At 47.7% G+C, this 19,332-nt stretch overlaps 1 protein-coding gene and 1 long non-coding RNA gene across 2 annotated transcripts in view; one reads left to right on the forward strand and one right to left on the reverse strand.

Annotated features, from left to right (window-relative positions):
* Positions 1 to 1,391: 1,391 nt before the first annotated feature.
* On the reverse strand, positions 1,392 to 2,608 carry LOC309651424 (uncharacterized protein; the record flags this gene model as incomplete). Its single annotated transcript, XM_082444150.1, has 3 exons — positions 1,392 to 1,698; positions 1,959 to 2,520; positions 2,593 to 2,608. The coding sequence occupies 3 exons, from the start codon at positions 2,606 to 2,608 to the stop codon at positions 1,392 to 1,394; spliced, it is 885 nt and encodes a 294-aa protein (XP_082300276.1).
* A 113-nt stretch (positions 2,609 to 2,721) lies between these two features.
* The window catches only part of LOC309651495, a 181,596-nt gene continuing 164,985 nt past the window's right edge, over positions 2,722 to 19,332 (forward strand). Inside the window, exons 1-2 of the long non-coding RNA XR_014258192.1 lie at positions 2,722 to 2,790; positions 4,372 to 4,577. This is a non-coding gene — a long non-coding RNA (uncharacterized lncRNA). The remainder of the gene's footprint in view (positions 2,791 to 4,371; positions 4,578 to 19,332) is intronic.

The following is a 19,332-nucleotide window of genomic DNA, read 5'->3' on the forward strand; positions in this document are numbered from 1 at the left end:
AGTTGCTTAATCTTGTTTAGTCTGATTTCATGCGGATCTCACAGGATGTTATGATGATTAATTTAATACCTTTGTATAACGTACAGTGTTATGTAATTTCTTCTTGTTCTTCTTGAGTCAATTCATATCTTTAAGCAACTCACTTTAAAAAATAGTTACTTACTTGCTTAAATTACTCTTACCTTCTATTATCGGCTGAATTGTGTCCTGCTCAAGTTAATATGTGGAAGTCTTAACCCCCAATACCTCATAATGTGACTGTATTTGGAGATAAGGCCCTTAAATAGGTAACTGAGGTCAAATGAGCGGGCTGTAGTCCAATATGACTGGGGTCCTTATAAAAAGAAAATATTAGGACCCAGACATGCACAGAGAGAACAAAGTGATTATTAGTAACCACGATCATGTCCTGAATGCATGGAACACGTCACCATTTGCCAACCGCCCTGTCAAGTCAGCAGAAACTACAGAAATCGAGAGCTCTCCGCAGAAATTCACACACCCGTGCACCAGGTAACAGACCACAGGCAGACGTTCACTCAGCCTTTCACGTGTCCCTCACGGAGGGCACGCTCTCTCCTGGGCGGGGCGAGCACAGACACATATCGGGAGATTTACTACTTTTAAAATGCGTTGAGTCTGGAGCCTGTGCTCCGCAACAAGAGAGGCCGGGACGGTGAGAGGCCCGCGTACCGCGATGAAGAGTGGCCCCCCACTTGCCACAACAAGAGAAAGCCCTCGCACAGAGACGAAGACCCAACACAGCCAAAAATTAGTTAATTAATTAATTAAAAATTAAATTATATAAAATTAATTAAATATAAATATATTATATATTTATATATATAATATATATAAATCTATAAATATATCACATTAAATTAAAATTTAAAAAATTAATTAATAAAAAAATCAACCACTGCAATTAAATATTATTATTATTTTTTTTTTTTTCTGGGTGAAGTAGAAAAGAATAGCTTTATTGCTCTGCCAGGCAAAGGGGCACACAGCGGGCTCGTGCCCCTCAAAACTGTGTGTCCCTAAACCGGGAGGATTTGGTGAGGAGTTTTATAGCAATGGTTCAAGGGCGGGTTGCTGATAAAGATTACGGTGTGGGCAGGGCCTGCACTCCTTTAATCTGGCCTCAGGGGGTCTTCTCCTAATGAGCTTCTCTTGGTTCCTTTAATCTGGTCCCAGGTGGTCTCCTGATGAGCTTCTCGAGATGATCAAACTCTGGTCTTCTCTGGAATGAAGAATGCTAACATCTTCCATTTGTTGGGGGTTTTAGTTCGGTGATCAGAGAAAAATCACAACGCTGAAGTGCCACTTTAAAACCATCAGGATGGCAAAAGGCTCTAGGAAGCGCTGATGCGACTTCAACTTGGCTCCGGCTACGCACAACATCCACCTGGCGCCGCGAGCGCGGAGCTGGCAGGTCCCGGGGCGGACCCCGAGGGCGCGCCGCTCCCCTGGGTGGGGGTTGGCAGGCAGGAACGCGCCCCCTGGGCACGGTTGCGGCTCGGGCGCCGGATGTGGAGCCCCAGCACGATGCCCCCTCGGCGCCCGGGGCTCGGCGCGTGGACCACGGCCCGGCACACCACAGTCCAGCGAGGCCCCTGAGGCTTTGCTTTCGAGAACCCGATCAGAGTAGGCATTTCGAAGCGGACCCGACGTGCGGTCCATTGCCCCCCGCGGACCCTGCTGGGAGGACAGGGCCTCGGAGAAGAGGATCAGAGAGAAGCGGGGGGGGGGGTGTTTACTGGGGTCCGCGGGAGCCCCTGGGCGCGGGGAGAGGGCCGCCCGGACAGGCGCCGGGGAGCAAGCGCCCCCGGCCCTGCGTTCGGGGAAAGTTGCAGTCCTCCTCCGGCGCCCGTACCCGCGCTCCCGGGACACCCGACACCCGGGCTCCGCGTGCGCGGCGCCCGCCGCCCCCAGCAAGTTTCCCCAAGCGCCCCTACGGGGGTCCCCGGCCGTGGAGGGGCCGGTTCCGCGCCGCTCCTGCAGGCACACAAAAGAGCGGGGCGGCTGCGGGGTCTGTGGGTGGCCCCCGGGCACCCGCCCGGACGTAAACAAACCCCGGGGTCCGCGCTGGGCGCCCCACGCCTGGCGGGGGAGCGGCGGCGCGGTCCCCGCCCGCTGACAGCCGGGGGCCGCGGCCGGGGCCCGGGCCGGCCGGGGAGCGCGGACGCCCGCCCGGCCACCCGCCCGCCTGGCCGGAGCCGGGCCGCGCCGCCGACGCCGCCGCCGGTGGCCGCTCTGACCCTCCTCTGAGCCGGCGGCACCACAGCGCCACCAGCCCCGGCTCCGCCGCGCCGGCGGCAGTGGCGGCGGCGGCTCCTCCTGGAGAGGCAGGCGCTTCACCCCCACAGCAACTCCCCACAAACTTTCCCCGAGAATACGGCGGGCCGGGGGCGCGGGGCGCGCGGCCGGGCGCCCCCGCCGGGCCGCAGCCCCCTCCCGGCGCAGCGCCCGCCGCCGCCGCTGCCCGCCGCCCGCCGCCCGCCGCCCGCTCCCCCGCAACTAAATATTAAAAAAAAAAAAATGCGTTGATGCAACCATGTCTCACTTTTGCTTAAATCAGTCAGCAAACGCTTTTTGGAAACCCCATATTATCCACACCTCCTACCTTTCCGGCTGCCCTGCTCCTCAGGCCGGGTCCCCATGGGAGGCGGGGCTGTGTGCGGACGCACGGCGAGTGCACTGACGTCCTCGAGCCCCGCCCCCATGGGGCCGCCTCCCGGTTGGAACGGCAGCCCCCCCGGCGCGGAGGGCGATGAGGCCGGCGCCGAAGTGAGCGCTGCACGGAGGGGCCTGCCTAACTGGGGCCCGCCTAACTGGGGCCCGGGGCCCTGCGTCTTCTGGCTGCGACGCGGGTCCTGAGCACGCTGCGGGGCCGCAGCCGCCGGGCGGTTGGCGCCCGAGGGGCCGGGAGGCGAGCCGGGGCCCCCTGGCGGATGTGGGCATCGTGTGCACAGCCAGCGTCCCCGAGGCCGCGCTCGGGCCATGATGCCTCGGTGAAGCTGCACTGAGACAGCGCGGCCGACTTCTTACCGCGCTGTGAGGAACTGTGCGCGCTGCAAGACTCGGTGCCTCTGCCCGCCTAAATAAACTAATTTAGTTTATTTCTCTTATTTTTTCTTAAGGGGGGAGAAGTGGGATAGTGTGAAGGCACAGAGCTGAAGCCTGCATTTTTTTTTTCATTTTACCTTCATTTATTTCTTCCTTTATACAGCTCTGAGTTTCTGATTTATATCCTTTTTTTTCTTGCTAAAGAACTTCTTTTAATATTTCTTGCAAGGCAGGTCTACTGGCAACAAATTTCCTTAGTTGTTTTTTGTCTGAGAAAGTTTTTATTTCTCCTTCATGTTTAACAGATAATTGCACTGAATACAGAATTCTAGTTTGCTGGGGTTATTTCTTGCAACACTTTAAACACTTCACTCTCTTCTTGCTTGCATGGTTTCTGACAGGAGATTTGCTTCAGTTCATATCATTGTTACTCTATAGGCAAGCCGCTTCCTAATATCTTCTGGTTCCTTTTAAGATATTCTTTGTCTTGGTTTTCTGCTGTTTGAGTATGATGTGCCCAGGTGTCTAATTTTTGGTATTTATCCTGCTTCCTGTTCCCTGAGATTCCTGTATCTGTGGATTCCACCCATTATTCAAATAGACTTCTGCTTCTTTCTTTCTTGTTATTCTGGGTTTCCCATTATGCAAGTGTTAACATCTTTTGTAATTGTCCCAGATAGGGGGGCGTTTTGTTCTTTTTTTCATTCTTTTATTCTTTGCCCTTCAGCTTCAGGAGTTTCTGTTGACAGGTTTTCAAGGTCACTGATTCTTTCCTCAGTCTTGTCCAGTGTATTAATGAGCCCATCAAAGGCATTCTTTTTTTTTTTTTTTAACATCTTTATTGGAGTATAATTGCTTTACAATGGTGTGTTAGTTTCTGCTGTATAACAAATTGAATCAGCTATACATATACATATATCCCCATATCCCCTCCCTCTTGCTCTCGCTCTCTGCTTTCTTGTGGAAGTGGAAATCTTACGGCTTAAATCATAAAAGTATTATTTATGGCTTTTACTCCATGAGTGAACATGCCAGATTTTCTGGGACAGGGTCAATTTCAAAGGAACAGCTAAGGTTAATTTCATCCTTGGGCCTTTGTAAGAATTTCACCTAGACAAAGGAAGGAAATAGAAAACAAATACTTTGCTACACCCCTTGTCCTATTTTTTGACTCCTAAGAGAGGGTCACTCTCCTTTTAGCCATGCTGATATTTGGAAAGCCACTATGGAAATGACTTAATTTTTTGAGGTATATGTCTCATAAATAAAATGTGTGTCCCTCATCTTCTCATTTCCTTCCAGCGCTCGAGGGAGTAAGAAGACATGGAGTGAAGAGCTGCCTCATTTTCCAGAGAGAATAGGGGCACTGAGAGCTTGGAGGGACGTCGGTAGCTGTCACAGTGTTTTGTCCTGAATTTTTACCTCCTGGAATCCAGGATGGGCCCCTTCCCCACCCCACCAGCTGGATGAGTGATCACAGTGGAACAATGATGCCAGGAGGCTCAGAGGTACACTCTAAGTTTTGTATTGTGTTTTCTTAGTCAGCCCACTTATTGAGTGCTACGTGCTGTCACTGGAGTTATAAAGATATACATGATACCGGCTCTGCCCCTACAGAGCTTGCAGTGTGTTTAGGGAAGCCAGGCATATCCCCATGAAGCAGAAGCTCACTGAACAAGGCAGGAGGAACTTTTGCCTCCAAGGATGCAGATGGTGATAAAGATTGCAATTGTCTGAGGCTACGGGGGACGAACTGGAACCATAGCCTGCACTCAGAGACATGCGGATCCCAGAAGGAAAAGGGTGAAAGGCAAGTTCTAACTAATCTGAAATTTGATATTCCAAGAGCTTCCTTTAAAAGGCCCTTTTAAAATTCTTTTTCTTCCTCTTAAAAAATTCAGCTATCAAATGATGTCCGCTATCAAATGATGTCCTTTCTATACAGTGAAAAATATACACTAAGGAAAGAAAAAGGGCAAGACTCATGCTCTATGATTCCTTGTTGAACAAGGAAAAGCATTTGGACTGTTCTCACCCCGTGATGAGTTCCTTTTCCTCTCCTTCCTTGCTTTGGTTGATGATGTGAGTCTAAGCAATTCACTGAAGCCACGTGGGAACAAGCAAAAGTCAGGGTCCAAGCAGAATTACTAGCTTGGGGAATGCCTGTCTCTCTGGACCTCCCTGTGAGGCCAGTGAGGATTTCCAGACTTTCGCAGACTTTAAAATCAGCTCTCCTGAGACTGAATGAGGTGCAAAAGGAAACTGTCTTCTCAGGTTGGGGGCTGAGGTGGACCATGAGGGAAAGAACGGATGGATAAATCCAGGGAAGGTGCATAATCTGTCCTCCCAAATAATCTAAAATGACCTTCACATGCCCTCCAGGGTGGCCCCGGGAAATACATCACTAGATTCCTCCAGGTTTTACCTTGCTCTGCTTCCCAGAGCCTGTATTACACAGGCAGGAACACCACCGTCATATTTCTCCCTGCCCTCAGGAACGTTCACCAGTTGGGGGAAAAATAAGGCCAGAAAATTGTTGCTATGGGCTCTGTTTTGTGGAAGTTAAAATGCTGGTGCAGGAATCTGATTGCTTGATAGCTCCCTCTCTCTCTCCATCTCTCTCTCTCTCTCTCTCTCCCCCTCCCTCCCTCCCTCTCTCCCTCCCTCTCTCTCACCCTCCACCCTTTCTCGGCTCTCCCTCTCTCCCACCCCCACTTTTTCTACTCTCCCCTCTTCCCTCCACTGGACTCCCAGGGCCGCTCCCACGCCGGGTTGGAGGAGAGCCTTACAGGTTGTCAATGAAACCTGGAATTATTTCCTTTGATGGCTCAGGTAATAGTAGGAGCCAAGGCAATGAGTGAGGTCGTCTGAAACCAATGCAGTCCTGCCCGGGACCCGGGAGCCAATCGCAGGAGCAGAGGGCGGGGCGTCAGCGCCAGCAGATAATTGCTAAGTGCCTCGCTCGCACAGTTGGTCCGAGCCGCCGAAAGGTCTGGTCGCAGAGATGGGGACGCGTAATCCTCAGCGTGCTCCATCCCGACAGCAGCCCTCCACGGCTCGGCAGGGCAGCGAGCCTCTGGGCACCGGCCCCTCTGCTCCACGGAAAAGGTACTCCTGCTGCATCCCGGCGGGGCTGCTCTTGTGTTTCCGTCCTCAGCGGCTTGCAGTTTAGCCTCTGTAGAGGGGTTGCAGAAAGAAAAGTTTAGGGGAGGAAATGTGACAACGGAGGGAAATCACCGTGTTTTGTTGGGAAGAAAACAAGCTGACGGTTTGGGAAACTTCTGTGCTGTCTAGAACTGGATTGGTTTACTACTCTCTCAATTAGCCGCGCTCCGGTCTGTGGAAATAGGTCTGGTCTTGGGCTAGGGTGCCTGCCTGTTGGGGTGTAGATTTGGATTTGTTGGGTGAAGGGGGTTGAACCCTGGATGTGCTGCTTCCTGGCGGACCCATTGCTGGGAGGCTGATTCTGGGAAGCGTGATGGGTTGGTTGGGTTTTCCACCATAGGGTCTGCCCCCTTGACTTTCTCCTGACCTGCTGTCCCCCAACTCTTGTGACCTTCAGTTTGAGTCCTTCCTCAAACTTCTGTCTCCTTCCTCGCCCCTCCCGCTTGCCGACTCTGTCTGCGCTCATTTAATGTGGTGGAAGGAGACATTTCCTGGGGTGTGGGCGACTGTCCTGTTTGACCTGATGGGCGTCTGCCTGTCACATAACTTGGTGAGAAAGCAACAAAACGGTTCCCAGAGGAAAAGCCATCACTCCACTGATTAGCTCCCGAAAACTCTGGAAGACTGTCTGGGCTTGGTGTGTACTGAAATAAAGGGGATGGAGTGAAATTGCAGCCCGTGTGAAGGTTACACCCTCACCAGGGACAGGCCGTAGGGTGCTAAGGAAGCCCGAGGCTCTGGGTGCATGGGGGGCTGAGGGGCTGCTGGCACCACCATCCCTGCTGCCTGTGATGACTGTTCTTCAAGTGAAGGGCTGGCCACGGCAGGAGGCTGGGCCAGGCTTGTAGCATCCTTGTTCATTTCTGAACAGTTAGGACCACAAGGGCCCTGCTTGCTCTGAGTCCCACCTGTGGTCCTGAGGAGAAGTCCTTCTCCCCACGTTCTGCCACCCGGGAGGTATTAGGTCAGTGGGCCTCCTAGGAAGCAGGGTCCCCATGGGAGAAGGTGATGTGCTTGGTCTTAAACTTCCTTCCTGCTTTGGTGCAGGCAGCTCCTATTTGAATATTCCACAGCACTTGGCCAGGTGTGTCCTCTCACCTGCTGGGTCCTCAGAAGCAGCTGGTCCAGGACTGATCTTCCACATCCCTGAGTCCCTCTGAATTCTAGCCTAGACCCGAAGCTGGGAAGTTCGGTTCCCAGTCCTGGCAGGATGGGGATGTGCTGGGAGGACTCGTCCAGGACACCTGGTCCCCAGGACACCCTTCCCGCCGAGGTGTAGATGCCTCCATTCTCCGGCTCCACAAATCACATTCGCTCTTTAATTCTTGTTTTCTTTAACCTCCACAAGGGCTTCTCCTCCGCCTCCTTTACACAGCTATTTCTGGTGGGAGATGTTATTGCCGAAGCTCTACTCACAATGCTTAAAAAAGAACCGGCTGCCCGACTTTTGTTTTTCTTGGTCAGGATACAGTCAGCTTTCTCCTCTGCACATGTTGCCTGGCAGTCAACAAAACAAGCTTGCAACCCCGCAGAGGAGAATGCCTTTGTGTTTGGGAGGCTGGAGTGGAGGCTGAACTTGTCTTGCCTGTTGGGGCATCTTTGGCCCAAGACCTTCTCCTCTGTGGTCTGTCTGGGGCAGGTGACCCCCAGAGAGCCCACGAGAGAAGACATCCAGCAGGTGGGAGATTTTGAAAAGGGGCACCTTGGTTTTCATGAAGGCAGTGATAACATGAGAACATGCTTTGGAGTTGGAGGGGTATCTAGAACCGGGGACAGGTAGCAAAATCGTGGGTCCCTCCCACCGATGCCGATCTGCTGGATTTCTATCGTGATAGAGGACATTCAAAGTAAGGCTTTGAAACCGGCTCTATTTTGAAACCGGCTTTATTTTTAACATGGACATTCTTTCCTTTGGTCACTGTGCCCTTTTCTTTAATAATTAAAGCAGATGTACAGTGTAGATTTGATAGGCCACAAACAGACTGTTTTAGTTAGCATAAAATTCAAGTTAACTCCTGTGTAAGCCAGAATGACTTTCCCATACCTCAGTATGTGAAAATTTCTTTTCTCACTACCATCTGGGCACAGGGGAGGGGTCCCCGATCTCTCCTGGCAGGACGGAGCAGGACAGTGTTTCCTGGAGAAAGGGACCCTGAGCTGATTCTTGAAGGGTGGGATGTGGATGATGCCAGTGAAGAAGGGTGGGAAAGGCCTCTCCTGAGTGTGGCCTCGACATGAGTGATGTCTTCAGGGAAACAAAATTCAAAGGTATTTCTAGATGCAAAGTGCTAGCGGGTGGCTGTGTTCGTCTCCTTGGGCTGCTGTAACAAATGACCACAAACTGCTTGGCTTACAACAATAGAAATTTATTCTCTCACAGTTCTGGAGGCTACAAATCTGAAGTCAAGGTGTAGGCAGGACCTCCCTCTGGAGGCTCTGATTGACAGTCAGGTCCCCACTTCTCTCCTCGCTGCTGGTGGCTGCTGAGAACGCTTGTTGTTCCCTGGCTTGCAGCTGAGTCACACCAGCCTGCTTGCTTCCCCGTGTGTGTCTCTGGGTGTCCTCTCCTCTTCGGAAAAAAGACCCCAGTCATCCGATTTAGCACTCATTATAATCCAGTGTGACATCATCGTAATTACATCTGAAAAGACCCTATTTCCAAATAAGGTCACATGTCCGAGGTGGACCTCAATTTGGGGGGACAGTATTCTCCCAGCACAGCAGTAGAGACAAAAGTGGGGATTGGATGGTAGACAAAGGTACAGACCCATACTGTGCATAATATTGACATTTACGTTGTCAACATTTTCCATTTTCTCGACTGGTCTGCTGCCGAATTCGTGGGGAATTCTCAAAGAGGGGTGCATCTACTGAGGATGCAGTGCCTTGGCTTCCAGTTGCACATTTAGAGCTAGAAGCGGGGATTCTGTCCCTGGCTCAGCTGCCTAGTAGTTTTACAGCATTGCTTTGAACTTCCTAAACCTTCGCTGCCATGATTTTATAATCAGGGATTACAATGACTGCCCTGCTTGTTTAGAAGCTTCCTGTTTGCGAAGCTGTGTAATAAATGGTAAAGTGTGTGTAAAATGTTCCTTCATGGGATTCAAAAAAATTATTTGTGCATTAGTTCCATTCTTTCATCTCTGCAGTGCAATATACGACCTTCTATCTTCCAGTTAGGGGCAGGCCTGCTGTGCACATCCGGAAGACTCGAAGAGCAATTAGGAAATCCATAGGTGTGACTTAATATTTATTTATGTGTCTTCAGCCAGGGGTCAGAACATAGCCACCGGCCAAATGCAGCCACTACTTATTTTGTAAGGTCTGCAAGCGAAGAATGGTTTTTACGTTTTTAAATGTTTGGAAAAAATCAAAAGAAGAATAATACATCGTGACATGAAAATTACATGGAGTTCAAAAATTAAGGCTCATAAATAAAGCCTTATTGGAACACAGCCATACTCAATCCTCTCCATACTGTCTAGAGCTCTCTTCACATCACACAGCAGAATTGAGTAGTTGCAGTGGAGGACTCTTTGTCCCACAAAGCCTGCAATGTTTACTCTCTGGCCGCCACACAGGAAATGTTTGCCCACCCCTGTGTGAAGTGGATGATTCTGGTGAAGGAGGAGGTGAGTTGTCATCCCTCTGGGTGGCTGTCTCCCTACTCATAGGAATGATCCCTTTGGAACATTCCAGACTCTAAAGCTGCCTTGTCTTCAGTTCATTTCCAGAGTTTCGTTTTTTTAGGACCCAGCAGGTTGAAGGTTGTAAGGAATAAGAAGTATCATTCCCAACCCCTGAACAGGAACTTTGTTGCTATTTTGCTTTGTTTCTTTCAATAAGATAGATTGAAATTTACGAACAGTTTATGTTGTAAGAATCAGGTTGAAGTCTGCCACACTGTGGAAACAATGAGAATGGTTTGTTTCTTCTGCCATCTTCCCACCAAACTGAATTTCTGGTAACCAGGACTCCTGAGTTTTCTGAGACAGCCCTGATGTAGAATATTTTTTCTTGTCACTACAGATCAATGATATGTCCTGAAAAATCTAATATTTCCTCTCCAAACTGTACCCAGCAGGGGAGTAACACTTTTGTTATACAAACACACAGATGCTAATTTAAATGAAAAAACAGATGTGAATGTGTAGTATGGCACTTGAGCTGTATACAACTTCCTAGGCCTGCGACAAGATCTGTAGCTTGGGAGTCTGGTTCTGAAGCTCATGTATACTAAAAAATATATATCATAGTCATTACTTCCATCTAGAGTCTGATTCAGAGGAGAGGAAAGAATTCCCCAAAATGACAGCTATGATAGTAATTTTTTTAAGGTGGAGGTAGTGTCATGGGTGTTTGATTATTGTAAGCCTTGTGGCCTCCTCCTGTACTCTAATTCCATTATTATATTGTTATCATTGGATATATCCTCTCCTTAGCAGACGACTTATTAAGGCCTTTTTATGTGTCAGGCCCTTTACTAAATACTTGGTATTTATTTCATTTGAACTTTACAATTGCAAGTAGGAATCTTCATTGCCTCCATCTTAAAAAGATGTGAAAGCTGAAGCTTAGGTCAAGTATCTCATCCAACATCGTACACCTTGTAAGTGATACAGCCAAGGTTCAAACACAGTGCAGTTTAGCTCTCGAATCTGAGCTCTGAATTACTATATATTCTTCATTTACTTAATCTTTCATATTAATTGGCTGTCTACCAAGAGTCAGGTGCTGTGTTAATTACGGAGAATTTAATAGCAAATGAAACAGATACAGTTTCTGTTTACAGTGTTTACAGGATAGTGTGGGAAATGGACAATAATTTAAAAAATCATACAAATATGTAAATGAAGGAACGTAATGGAAAAATAGAGAATGGGAAAATCACAAGGTCTTTGGCATCAGGGAAGTCTTCTCTGAGTAAGGATTAGTCAGAGCAGTGAGGGGAGACAGGAGAATTCCAGGCAGATGGAACAGCATATGCAAAGCGTCTGCAGTCAGAAAAATCACAGCGTTTAAGGAATAACAAGAAAGCCAGCATGGCTAGAAGCCGTGCGGTGAGGTGCAGAGAATGGATTGATGGAAACAAGAGTGTCATCTACTTTGAACTGTCAAGTATCAGACTTTCAGTTGTTTCCTGTGTCGATGAAAATCATCCATAAACAGTCTATAATAGGAGTAGAAAAGAGTTTTATTTGAGCCAAACTGAGGGCTGTAGCCCAGAAGACAGCTTCTTAGATTACTCTGAGAAACTGCTCTGGAGAAGCATGGATTTCAGCACAGTTTTATGTCTTGTCAGAACAAAGAACATCACACAAGTCAGGGATACATTCCTTTAGGGTTTCAAAAAACCAGATCAGCACGCACACAGCGAGTCAGTATGACCTTGGCACCTGGGAAGGGGGTCTTATCATGGAAGGAACACCAGCAGTGGCGTCCCAGGAAGGGGGGGGCATTTCATCTTTATTTTTAACATGGACATTCTTTACTTCTGGTCAGTGCACCCTTTTCTTTCATAACTAAAGCAGATGTATAAAGTAGGTTTGATAGCCACAAACGGGCTGTTCTAGTCAGCATAAAATTCAAATTAAGCCAGAATGACTGCCCCATACCTCAGTATGTGAACATTTCTTTTATCAACTGAAAGAGTATGGCCTTGGATGAGGGTGACGGCAGTGGAGAAAAATGAGCAATAAATAGATCTGAGGGACAATGAAGTAGGCAAAAATGGATGAAGTGGATAATGGGTGTGAAAGAGAAGGTGGTTTCTGAATGACTTCCAAGCTTAGAACTTACACCACTCCATGGTGGCCGCTCCCACCCACCTCCACCCTCCCCCCCCCCCCGCCACAATAACCTTGAGGTTGTGACCCAGAGACCAGAAAGATCTGAGAAGCAGGGAAGGACGTGACGAAACCCTTTGTCCATGTTGCGCCAGGCTGAGCAGGGCTAAAGTGGCGTAGAGGTGAATTTGCCCCCAGCCAAGGGGTATGGGGCAGCAAGGGAGAGGGACCAGGGGGCTTTGTCCTCAGAGCTTCTTCCCAATCAAGCCTTTCTACCTCTCTGATGGAGGGTGAGGACACCCAGGGGCCAGCCCAGGGCGTGGAGCCCAGAGAGGCACGGGCTAGAGGTGCCCTCCTGGTGTGCTGATATCCAAAGGCAGGACAGTGCGTTGAGTGAGTTCAAGACAGTCACCAAGGGAGGGGCTGCGGACAGGACAGTTACCAGAACCCCGGTACCCTGAATGAAGGATACCAGCAGGAAGTTATTGCAGGCGTCCAGAGGGGACACGGAAGTTGGCAGTAGTTGGATGATACGCCTCTAGCAGGAGGACTGGATTATTTAAAAGGTGGGAACAGTTTAGGTGTGGTCTCGGGACCTAGGTCCAGTGACTCCCAGGGGGTCCATCCCGTTCTTCCTTTGTTTAAAAGGCAGAGATGGTAGGACCCAGAGAGCACGATTTTAGACTTCTTGAGTGCATGGGCTTTGCTTACTCACCTTTGTACCTTAGCACCTCACACAGAGGGGCTCCATAAATGATTGTTCATATCTTCATAATAAGCTATTGCCCCATTGTTTTTGCTTTAAAACAATTAAGACTTTAAACAATAGTTTTAATTTAAAAAATGATCATTTGTATAGAAAGTCTTCTAGAACATTTCCATGAAATCATAGTTTAGTTATATACCTATCAAAGTGGCCTTGTTGAAAGAATATTTTGTGAAATTGGCTTTGTTCAAGAAAATCTGAGGGTTATGGCCAGTTTCCACAAGAATCTTGACCAGGTTCTTGGTCCCATGGGGGTCACATTCAAATAGGAAAAACCCAAAGAAAGGGAGAGGCAGGTCCTTGGAGGGCGTGCTCTCATAGCACAAGCTGGTCCCTCCGGCAGTTGCTTCTGATAACCATCTACACGTCCTGACTCCATCCTCCCCCTTGGCAAACCCTACTGCCCTCTCACTGGACACCTCTGCTGCTAGGCATTGCCTGCCTTCACCTGTCTGCTTTTGGAGGCTTGATCCTATTTTACCAGAAATCAAGGCTGTGTGAGCCGGAGTTGGTGTGCAGCTCACAGAGGTAGATGTCCTTCCCAGATCCCAACCCCCTTTCAGCCATAAGACAAAAGGGACGTGATAGTCAGGAAGTCCTTCTCTGGAGGACAATCTGGTGCTGCCTCAGGGGTGAAGAGGTCGAGAATGCCTCCTGGGTGACCTTAAGACTTGGAAGGGTATGGATCAGATTCCCTAGTGTGTGTCTTCTCACTTTGCACACCACTTGGGCCCTTGAAAATGAATCGAAAGATATTTTTGTTTAGGGTAGTTTGAATGAAAGAATTCTGGTGACCACAGATTGCCAAAGAGCTGTTTGATCTGTGACAGTCTCTCTCCAGCTGATTTCAGCTCTGAAATGTTAGTTTCTATGTTGCTCTGAAATGTTAGTTTCTATGTTGGCTTTTTTGGGGGCAGGTAACATGGGCACACAGGAGCCTCCAGGCACAGGTGACTCACTGGCATATGACAGCTGGAATCTGCAGCTCTCTCCTCCCTTTCTGCTGTGTCTCCTCTTTTTAGGTGTCTGTATCTCAAACATAACTTCCCTGTCTCAATTATTTTTTCCCCCTGATAGATAGATTTCCTATGTTAACATGCTAGAATCTCAAAAAACATCAGTTTGTTTTTCTCTGAAATCCCAACTCTATCCTGAAAATTTTATCACTCATGTTTAATCAGATTTCTTTCCTTCTGTGTCTGGGTCCATTTATCTTCATCTCTTCCCTGGCTGCAGGGAGGGGTGTGAGGGCATCTTGCCTCCCTTCCCTGCTTTGTCCTACAAAGCCCCGTGAGTCTGTACCCTCGTGCAGCCCTGTCATAAGTCACGCCTGCTGTCACCCTGTTCCATGACCCCCAGTGCCCGTTCTGTTTCTCCTTTGTCACCTCTGGGCATTCCTCATGCTCAGAATATTATTCTTGCAGAACAAAGACGTCCGTTTCCTTCACTACCTTCTGGCTTGCAACCGTTTGGCTCTGTTTAGGTTGATGTGTTCATTTAGGAATATATGTATATTTTTCTTCTTGCCTTAGAACCGGACAAGGGGTTGTGACATTGGAATACAAGATACATTTTAACTTCATGTGACCTAGATTTGCTGCAGGTCATGCTGAGACAATGATGAATGTCTCCTGTTAAACACCGGAAAGCCTTGCAAAATACATTTTGAAAATAGGGATGATGCACTGAGTTCTACTAATTTGCAGTAAAATGGCTTTTTGGACTTGGATCCAGCAAACCTCACTCATGCACCTGCCCCATATCACAGACTTAGCTGGGAGCTCTGCACATGTGAGATTATGTCAGTCTCAGAACATTTTCTCAACGTGAGCATTTACTGTGCCCGTTTTACAAATGAGATAAAGAAGGTTTGGGGCAGATCATCTAATTCTTTCTCATTCTCCCACTTCCCGGTGGCAGGCTTTGATGCACTGACTTTCTTTATTTTTAAGAACACACTTTCACTCCTGGCTCAGCCATTTCATATATCAGTGATATCGGTAGTGCTGTGTTCCCACAGAACATTCTTTATGGGAGTGACTCAAGGAAATCGTCCACTCAGAGCCTGCCGTGGGCTGCAGCAATGTTTGGTGGGGCATCCCAGTCACGTTCTTTGTTCCCCAGGTCCCTACTAAGGGTTGATGGCCTTACAGACCTATAGAAAATCAGGTTTTAGATGCTGAGGTGCGACCTGGTTCAGTGTAATATAAAGGAAAAGTCATAGGTTTTGGGACCTTCCCTGGCATTGAATCTGGCCTCCAACTTCTGCTAGCTGGGTGACCGTGGTCAAGTTTCTTAATTTTTCTAAGATGTAGCTTCCTCATCTGAGAAATGCTACCAACAGCCCATATGTTCCAGGACTACTGAGAAGAATACATGTGACAATGTAAACGTGAAGTAGGGAGCCCCCCAGAGCCTGGTGGGGGAGAGATGCCCTACACCTGTTACCTTCTTCTCCTTTCTAATAGCCCAGATGATGCTGAGTGTCTTCCTGCTGCTGCATTTGATAGGGGGAGAAACACATACAGACTGGTTAGAATGACCTAGTGGTGAAATTCAGTGGTCTGTATCCAGAACTAAACGCTGCTGAGAGAGACGTTTTCTGTAGAAGCCCTAAGTGATGGCCAAGGAACTAGACAAACTGAGAGGAAATATTGCAGTGTCCAATAACATTCTTGTTTGAAGGAACCTAAACTAATTCAAAGAGTGAAAAATATGGTGTTGGTATTTGCACATCAGATCTTTGCTTGGAGGAACACTTTCATCTTGTCCTGACTTGGCCGCTATCCAGTCCCCATCATTGAGTCTAAGCAGGAGAGAGTGAGATGTTTGGAACAGCTGCAGTGACAGCAAGCACACCCCTAGGTCACATGCGTGGTGTGGTTGGTTGTACTGTATTCCCTTTCCTCCCGCTCACGGGTGGCATTATTCAGTCATGGCACAGCGACTTTAATAGATATTAAAAATGCAGCTGTTTAAGCATGTCATTCTTCAAACCCCATCGAAACTCTCTCTGGAAGCATATGTGAGCGAATGGTGCAGGACTGTTTCCTACTTGCAACAGGGATTGTTCCTCTTGATCTGTGACATTGTATAGCCAAATAGCCCTGTAATCATTTATAATTCCTCTATTAGCTTTGTCTTTTTGCCAAGTATAGTTAAAAGAAAAATTGTGTAGAAAAGGAGATGATTTTTACTGTAAATTCCTGACGGAAAAAGGCATTTTTCTTCGAAGTTATTAACTGGGTTTTACAGCTGACCTTTCAAGGAATGTCTATGGCTTCAGATACTCAAGAACTCAGCAAATATTGTCCTCTGTATAATTTAAATAGTCATTATAGTTTGGGCTGTAAGCACTGAATATGTATTGTAAGACACAATGTTGGTTTTCTTAAATTTTTGATATTTTATTGTTAAAGAAAAACGTCTGTTTCCTTTGTACACTGAGTGTTGGTTGACCCTTTCTTATTAAATTTCCTCATCACAGCTGTACGTAATCCTAGAAGGTCAGTGGTTGGCATTAGCAACCCCAGAAATGAATGGTCATGATGTCACATCCTAGAATTGACAAATTAGTTTGTTTGATCTCTCATTACCCTTCTATCCATTGCTGTAATGGAGAATGGAAAAATTCAAGATGGGATTAAGGCCTGAAATTTCCTCAACACCAAAAAACAAGAGTTGTGAGGGTGTCTCTCCTGTTCTTCCCTCACTCCATACAGACTTGGCTTTTTTGTGTGTGTGTGAGCGTTGTGACATACTGTCCTGGGCAGTAGTTCTTTGCTTTCATGGCTAATGATGCAAAAAGGAGAAGGAAAGGGGAGAGAAAGAGAAAAAAACAGAACGCTATCAAGACAAAAGTAAAGTTAAATCATAACCAAAGAATATCTGAGTTTGGAAGGGATTTCAAGGCTTCTCCGTGGAAGCCTTGTCACTTAGAAATAAAAGAGAAAACCTATAGTCCTGTCTGCCTCTCACTTGGACTTCAAGAAAGGCTGAGAGATCTTGGACAAGTCACTAAACATTCCTGGACTGTTTCCTTGTCTGGAGTAAATGATCACTTGTTGCTTTCCGATCTTCATCAAATGTGATTTAAATATTCTCTGGAAACCAATATTATGATTCATAAATAAACTGATTCATAAATAAATTGTTTACCATTAGAAATATTTATTTCATTTTCTAATGCAATAATTATTCATCTGTATAACCCAGTAATAAGCACCAATTCCAGATAGAGAGTCAGTGGTGAGCAAAGCCAGACCCAGACAAGATCCCCCTGCCCTTGGCTGAAAATGGCAACCCTGATGAATGCTGTGGTGAGTGGGCATGGTGCCAGGGGAGCTCATTAGAGGAGATGGCCTGTCTGGGAGCTGGCAGAAGGTGTCTCTGAGCGGTGATTCCTACGTGGCACCTGAAGGGTGCATAGGTATTCACAGGTAAGGAGGTAAGGGGAGATCATTCCAGGGAGCAGGAATCACATTTATGAAAGTTTGGGGAGGGACGGAGAGAAGGCGAGCCTGGCAAGGGCAGAACAACGCCAGGTATGGTGGTAAAAGAGGCTAGGACAGGCACTAAGTAGGAGCCAGACCGCTGATGCTTTTAGGGGAAGGCTGACGATGTAATGGACCATCCCAGCCCATCCCAACTGCGATACGTGTGCAAGTGAGAGGGCACTATTAATAATGAAACTGGAAAAATAGGTGTAACCCACTATGTATGATCAAGGGCTCTATTTAAAATCTATCAAAAGAAGTTTTCTTTTTACTTTACGTGGAATGAGAATCATCAATGGATTTTAAGCCATAAGGCTGAAATGATCACATGTGGCTTTTGAAAATCAGTTTGCTGCAAAGTGGAAGAAAGATTGAGGAGGGCCTCAGAGGGGAGCGAGGGGACCTGCCAGGAGGAGTCTGTTGTAGAGGTTTAGGGGAGTTTGGACTGGGGCAGAGCAGGTGGAGATCAGAAGTGAATAATAATGAGAGAAATTAAAGTTAACATCTTCAGTGATGGAGGGTTGATTGCAGTAAGGGTTCCAATTTGTTTCCACCTCCTTGTGTACATGCCCTTTGGCATCATTCTCCCAACCTGAACCGGGACTAAAATAGGCAATTTGCTTTGGTAGTGGAGTAGTAAGAAAAGCACCGCAAGTAGAGACATGAAACACACGTGGCCACTGCCCCGAGACTTGTGACGCACTTGGATTCTGGCAACCCATCTGGGCCAGCTGACTGGAGGATGGGAGGGCACGGGGAAGGAGGTGGGGGGCATCCCAGTGGAGGCCGCCAGAAACCTGAGACCCAGCCTAACAGCCGACTGCCAACGTGGAGAGCAGGCAAGCCTGGCTCAGACAAGGAGAACCGCTCGGCTGAGCCCTGTCCGAATTGCCCACCTGTGGAATCTCAGACTAGGGAAATAGTTGTTGTTGCAAGCCATTACATTTTGGTTTGGTTTGTTACATAGCAGTAGATGCAGAAGTTGTTACTGAGAGAAAACTCTGGACGAAGACCAGATTTGCATAAACCCATTTAGTTTAGACATGTTGATTTTGAGGAGCTATTGAGATATTTTGGAGGTGATGTCAACCAGGGGTGGGGATTTGTGTCTGGAGCTCAGAGGAGAGATTTGTGTGGAGATATAGATGTCTGTGTGTGTGTGTGTGTTTGAGAACCTCCAGGGAGAGAGTGTGAAGAGAGGGGAGGAGAGGAGGGGAGGGCAGGGGAGGGCTGGGGCAGGAGCCTGGAGACCTACTGCTGGGAAGACAGTGAGGCCTCAGAGGACATGTGGAGGAAGCAGGCAGAGTAGGAGGAAGATGGGAGTGTGTTGTGTATGGGAGGCTTAGCTGGTTACCATCAAAGTCACGGTAGAGGATGAAATCAGCTATAGAACAATATCTTTTTGCATTTTACTACTTCAATATTCCATAAAACAATACCAAATTGTCCATTTTCTGTTTCCTTAAGAGGGCAAGTTGAATGATAGGCACTAAGAAATATGAAATGTCCCCTTGCTTTCTTCCCTTCTGGCACATGAGGTGGAGGGGCAGAGGTTTTGATGACCTACAGGTGTAGGATAAACATTCTCTGGCTGGAAATGGAGGAGCGTTGCCTGGCAGCTCTGGCTCTGGGCACCGTGTGTAGCAAGGGATAGGCTGCCTGTAATCCTTCTTCTGCACCTTTGTTCCCTCCCAGGGCCACTGTGCTTGACTCCGAGATACTCTCCTCCAAGCCTGGGCTCGGGAAAAGCTCTTATACGCTCATTTATACTAAGGTGCAAATGACTGATAGGCCTGAGTCATTTGTTTTGCTCAGAAAACTAAATTTTAAACATGAAGAAATCTCTCTCTATTCTGGGAAATGCAGTTATGTGAATGTGGGGAAAATGTTTTCATATACCACTTCCTTGCATTACTGCCCTGTGGTTTGCTTTTATATATTGAAAATAGAGCCCCATGTTCTCAGATTGTGGACTTTTGGGTGTTTTCAGTCTAGAATAAGCATGCCTCATGGATTTATCTTTTCTCCCCACAGAAACCTGCTTCCCCTC

The sequence above is a fragment of the Balaenoptera physalus genome (genome assembly GCF_965194825.1).
Source record: "Balaenoptera physalus genome assembly, chromosome: 21".
NCBI classification, from domain to species: Eukaryota; Metazoa; Chordata; class Mammalia; order Artiodactyla; family Balaenopteridae; genus Balaenoptera; species Balaenoptera physalus.